The sequence below is a fragment of the Ursus maritimus genome, unplaced genomic scaffold (genome assembly GCF_017311325.1).
Source record: "Ursus maritimus isolate PB19 unplaced genomic scaffold, ASM1731132v1 scaffold_19, whole genome shotgun sequence".
Lineage (NCBI taxonomy): Eukaryota > Metazoa > Chordata > Mammalia > Carnivora > Ursidae > Ursus > Ursus maritimus.
Window position 1 is genome coordinate 22929825 of NW_024424341.1, and position 6140 is coordinate 22935964.

Sequence of the window (6140 nt, forward strand, 5' to 3'; positions counted from 1 at the left end):
CCTCTATATCTTACCATACAGGAGAAAGACCAGCCAAGAGAGAGAAGACATATGCTTTGGGAAAACCATGCCTGGAGTATGGGACCTAAAGCTACTGGCCCACATTGGCCAGGGCTCTCAGCCTGAGAGACCTGATAGAACCAGAGCAGCAATCTCTTCTGCCCTAGCCACTCTCAAAAGTGTGGGCAGATCCAAAGTCCTCAAACACTGCAACCGCCCTCAGGATAAAGCCCATGCTCCTCGGCCAGAGCATACAAGGTATTTCTAATCTGGCCCTTGCCTACCTCATGCTCTGTATTCCTCATCTTTTTATACACTACTCCTTCTGCCTGGAGCATCTGTTTCTCAACAAAGTGAAAACCTGGAACCCTCTAATTCATCCTTCCAGATTTAGCATCATCACCTCTTCTATGAAGGTTTCCCCAAACTCTCAGGTACAGGAGGAAGCCCAACCTCTGGGCCACCCCTGCATATAGTGCACAGTATGGAGTGGCCTTTTTGACACTACCCTATAAGGTTGTATGTGTAGACATATCTGCCTCCTTTCTAGATGAGCCTCCCGTGCTCCTGAGGCCCAGCCTGGCACTGGGACTAAACAATGGGTGCCTCACTGTGGCGTACAGAATTAATGATGAGTGATTTGCTGCCTGGCCAAAGAAGTCAGCTGCAAGTTCAAGCAAAGGGAGGCTGGCTATGGCCAGGGCCTGGGCCTGGGCCTGGACACCAGCTGCAGAGAAGAGCCCCCCCCCACTCCATCCAGTGCTCCAGCCCAGGCTTGCTGTTCTTGGGTAGAGCCACCCATCACATGTCAGAAGGCTGCTGCTGCTGGGATGATGTTACAGTCTATTTTGAGGGTCACACTGGAGCATCTGTCGGCCTGGCCAGCCACACCCTCCATGTGTCATCACTAAGAGCTGGGGACACCCACAGGTCTACAAACTCTGCCTGAGCAAGTCATTTCCCCTAGGGACCCTCAGCTTCAGAGCCTCACTGGCTTTCTAACAAGATCAACCCAAATGCCCTTATCTCCTGGGCTCTGATGTCTCCTCACCCCACCAGACCCAACTCCTGAGGTTCCCAGCACTGGTGACTCGGCAAAATGCAGCTGAAGCCCATCAGTGTGTACCAAGCTCTTAGCTCAAACATAGGCCCTCCTTCTTTAGCTCTCTCTTATATTTAAGGAGTGCCCAGAACACCCAGCGCCCTGACTTCAAGCCAGTTACCAACCAGATTCATTTTAGGTGCAACAGGTCTCAACCTGCTAAGAAACTTCTACTCATCCCTCAAAACCAAACCCACAATCTGCCTCCTCTTGGAGAGAATATTTCAGTCTACTGTCTGCTCAGGGGCCAAAGGCTTCCTGAGGACAAAGCTGGCCTGTGCTGGCTTTACCTTTATTCTCCTTGTACCCAGCCTGGCACATAGTAGGTATGAATAAATACTTCATGAACCCCTGAAATGAAACTTTCTAACTAGACTAGATTAGTATGTTCTTATACAAAAGGCATCATCAGAACAAAGGCCTTTCTAGAAAATGACATTGATAACTGGGTTCATAAACACCTTTTACAAATGTACTCAAATCTACAGAAAAACAAGTTTACAGATTCAGTAAATCATGCCCCGTACAGACTGCCACATTTCTCTGGCCCCACTCAGCACTAAACACCTTGTAGCTCTGTCTCCTAAGAACACTGTGATCCCCTAAGAATCCAACTGGACATTCCTTCACTCTACCCAGGGAATGAACTCAATGGGGAAAGGCAGCAGCAGCATGGACACATATGTCTGGGACCAGGCAAGGGCATCCAACAAGTTAGGCTACTCCACTGCAAAACCAAAACTGTGCTGCCAGGGCAGGTCACCAAACATCCTAGGGGTTCAGGACTCACTCACAAAACAGATACATTATCAGGGCGCCTGGGCGGCTCAGTCAGTTGAGTGGCTGATTCTTGATTTAGACTCAGGTCATGATCTTGGGTTCCTGGGATCGAGACCTGCTTCGGGCTCCCTGCTCAGCGGGGACTGGGCTTCTGCTTCTCCCTCTGCCTCTGCTCCCCCCTCCAGGTCGTATTCTCTCTCAACTAAATAAATAAAATCTTTTTTCTAAAGATTTTATTTATTTGACAGAGAGCACGAGCAGGGGGAGAGGCAGGCAGAGGGAGAAGAAGAAGCAGGCTCCCTGCTGAGCAAGGAGCCTGATGCAGAGCTCGATGCAGGGCTCAATCCCAGGACCCTGGGATCATGACCTGAGCTGAAGGTGGACGCTTAACTGACTGAGCACCCAGGTGCCCACCAAGATCTTTTAAAAAAAAAGGATTTTCTCTCTCTCCCTCTGCCCCTCCCCACCCTTGAGTGCGCGCACTCTCTCTCTCCCCCTCTCTCCCTCCTCCCTCTAAAACAAATAAATCTTTAAAAAATAAATAAAATAAATAAAATCTAGAAACAAATAAAAAAAGATACATTATCATCTGCTCCAGACACTTTACAGAGATGCTGTGAGGCTGGAACTAGATCATACAGGAAAGCTATTCAACCGGTTAACACCTGGGTCACAGACCAAACCCAGGTCAGAAACACACCTCCAATATCGACAGGAGACAAAAAATGAGCTGATCATTTTCTGCCCTATAACTACTTTTGGCCTCTTCAAAACCATACCTGACCCATACTAATATCTGGCTACATTCTAGCCATGAGATGGCTTTCAGGGATTCCATAAAGAGGCCACAAAGAGACATTCATATACTTGCTGACAGTGGTCAATTGAAGCAGGCCACTACAAGCATATAGGACCTGAGGCCCTGTTAAAACTGAGGTTTCTAGGTCAGCCTAATGGCTATATTTACCACGTATAAAAATGCTGCGTATAGAAGCTGGGAGAAGATACCCAACTTTCTTTAAATTTGCAGGTAAAAACTATAGTAAGGCCAACTAACAAGACACAGGGCCTCTTCCAGCAAGATCCACTTACAACTGAAATGTGAAAAGCCAGCTGAAGAAATCCAGGTCTCTACATTTAAACACTCTCCTTCTGAAAAAGCGTTCTCTTCTCTCGCTAGCTCAGCGGTTATCTATGATTAGGATTATAGAGAAAAAAATTAATTTTCCTCCCTAAAGTCTAAGAAATGCCCCTCAGTCTCTTTGACAATATGAGACTCCAGTCACTGCCATTTCAGTCTCCACCAAAACTACTTTTGCACAGTTTAAGAGGCCATTCTCATTCACACTAGTTGAAGCACATTATATGTATATATGTGCTTTGATCAGATGGTGGGAAGGGAAAATAGAAACTTTAAAGCCCTCCAATGGTATGTTTCCTATCTATAAATTAACTAGATAGGGATAAAAATGAAAAGATGTGATAGCATGCCATGATCACAATTTCAGAATCATAGAATTGTGGGGTTAAAGGCAGCTTGGGTGCTGGCCTAGCTCCCCATAGTATAGACAAAGAGATTGAAGCTGCACCATCTATCCACAGCCACACAATCGTCCCAGGCAAGGATGATACAACTTCACTGAGGAAGCAGGCAAAGCTCCAGCTACAGCAGTCCTCCCCCAGCATAAGCCCTTGGCTGGGCATTTTGCATGCACCACAAGAGGGACAGTCCCTAAGAGAGAGGAAGTATTCTGAATGCTCAAGAACACATATCCAGGGTTGGCACGAAGGTCACTAGTGTAGTTGGCAAATTTCCCACATCAGACCTAAGGTCTGATGAGGAAAGCCTTTCCAAGACAGCTGAAATAACGATATTTCATAAGTTAAACACCTGCTTTGTCACAATCAATGGAAAAAGGGAAGACTAGAAGAAAAAGGAAAAAAAAGAAAAATGCGAAATCTCCCCTTCTGACTTCCGGGTGTCTGCTTCGATCACCCTAAAATAAGGAGCCTCCCTAATGCTAACTTTAATGAGGACCTTCTTAAAGCTGGTCCAACTGGTGTTCAAGTCCCTGGACTGAAAAACAAGTTTATGAGCAGCAAGGTCACCTGATTCTGACCATGTGCATGCTGTTTACCCTGAGATGACAGGCCAGTGGCTGCCACAGCCATGATGAATGCTGTGAAGACTCTACTATCCCTTTGAAGCCTACAGGGGCCTCTATGTGACTAAATGCCATAAAAAATAACCCTGAATACAGCAAGAGCGTGAAAGGAGGGAAGTCACAAATGCCACAGGACAGTGGGGAAAATCCCATTTTCGACACTGAATTGTTAATGTAAACTTGTTACTTGTTTCCCTGACCTGTGAGGTATCTCATTACATAATCACTAAAGAGAAGTCCCCTCGTCTACTCGCAAAGCACCTACTTGCCATCAAGGGCTGCTGCGTAGACCAGGCCATGCCCACAGTCAGGTAACAGAGGCAGCACACTATTCAAGCCCCTGCAGCCCAGACCCATGCAGCTCAGCAGCTCACATCAGTCATAAGTGTCAGCCAGGAGACCCCAAACTCTGACAAGGAACAGCTCAGTGCTGGGGAAAAGAAGGTGGTAAGAAGGGGCTTACCCATCTCTTCCTTTGCTGACAATCTTCACCTCAAAGTAATAAATGCCACAAGCAGCAGGTATGGGATGGGTGGCACGCACTGAGGCAGCATCTTTGTGATTTTTGCCATGACCTAATAGGAGAGAGCAAGGAAGAAATTTCAGCAGAAAGAAATGCAGACAGAAGCCTTGTTCTTTTCTGCTCCATGGCATCCTCACCCCTTCATGGCCGGAGAAAGCCCTTACATTGTTTGAGGAATAACTAGACAACAACTAAGCAAACACATAAGCCTCCTACCTTTGGCTCACCTCCTCCTGTGAATAGCAGCCGTGCCAGAGACACTTTCTCCCATACAAACTAAAGGAGGGTACAGACAACGTGGATCCACGTGAGAGATTCCCAAGTGCTGCTGGCAGTCTCTCCAGAATACAGAGAGCCCACCTGGAAGATCAGGGGAGGAGAAGGCAGCTCTGGAAGTCCACCCCCCTCAACTTCAGCAAACAACTGCAAGCTCTGGCTGTGATGTCTGGCAGGTGAGCAAGCCCACGGGCCTCTGGCTAATGGAGGGGATGTGACCACCCCCTTCTGACACTCCCAAAACTAAGCAGTGATGAAAGGCCCGGCTGGAATTGGAGCTATCCCAGTATAAGCAAGAAGGCCCTCCCGTGTAAGGTCCACACCAGCACTGGGTTTGGACACCTGTTGCAGTTCTCTTAACATCGGGTGTCTCAGGGCACAGCAGTCTAGGCAGTCGACCCTTGGCCTGGTCAGCCTCAACACCTTGGACACCCCGCAGGGGCCCAGGCCTAACCCGGAGCACCCAGGCCGGGGAAGCGACGTGATGGGGCAGGCGCAGGGCAGCATAGCCGCCCGGCAGATGCTCTGGTGTTTCCCCCCACCCCCTGGGCCAAACAGGCCGATACCTTTGTAGTGGACGCGGAGGTTGCCCTGGGAGAGGCCGATGTAGTTGTACTTGTCCTTGGGGCTCCAGGAGCGCGGCAGTGGCGTCTCATGCTGGTTGACCGCGGGGTACAGGCGCTGAAGGCGCCGGCTCAGCTCCTGCTCCCCCGGGGACGGCAGCCCGCCCCCAGCACCCCCGCCAGAGGAATCTCCAGCCTGCGGGCTCCCAGCTCCCGGGTCCGCCGTCGCCGCCGCCATCTTGGAGGGAGCTGCTATTGTGTCACTGGGGGCGGGGAAGAGCGGGACCAGATCCTCCCCTCTCAGCCAATGGCCGACGAGCCTACCGAGGCCGCAGGGAAACCGAGTCCAAGTCCGACACCTCTCTTTGGACACTGCCACGCCTCGCCACATTTCGGACTCCATATCCCACAATGCAGAGCTCTCCAGAGGCGGGACAATCCGGGCTCGTAGGGAACTTTGGGAGTTGTAGTACAATCTGCTCAGTCGTAAGCCTGTTTGGCTGAGACGGAGGAAACAAAAAACTACAATTCCCTCTGGCAACGCGGCTCCAGGCCCTCAGTTCACCGCCCTCCCTCATGGCCTCTGCTTATCCCCCGCCTCAGTTCTGATAGCTAGGGTCAAATCTACTGTAGTGATTGACTGAGGGGACCATGCTCCCGGGTCCGAGGCCAGCTTTGCTAATTGGCTTTCCTCCTCGCCTGCGGGCTCGGGGTGGGGGGGGGGGGGGGGG

At 50.0% G+C, this 6140-nt stretch overlaps 1 protein-coding gene across 2 annotated transcripts in view; it reads right to left on the reverse strand.

Annotated features, from left to right (window-relative positions):
* RANBP10 (RAN binding protein 10) overlaps nucleotides 1–6140 on the reverse strand; it is a 67935-nt gene that overhangs the window by 60321 nt on the left and 1474 nt on the right. The window contains exons 1-2 of one of the 2 annotated variants that reach the window (XM_008702550.2): nucleotides 5413–6040; nucleotides 4511–4622 (exon numbers count right to left, since the gene is read on the reverse strand). In XM_008702550.2, the coding sequence (XP_008700772.2) occupies nucleotides 4511–4622; nucleotides 5413–5812 (512 nt within the window). In that variant the 5' untranslated portion in view covers nucleotides 5813–6040. Of the gene's footprint in view, nucleotides 1–4510; nucleotides 4623–5412; nucleotides 6041–6140 lie in introns of those variants that run through there. The other variant, XM_040633463.1, reaches the window with a different exon arrangement.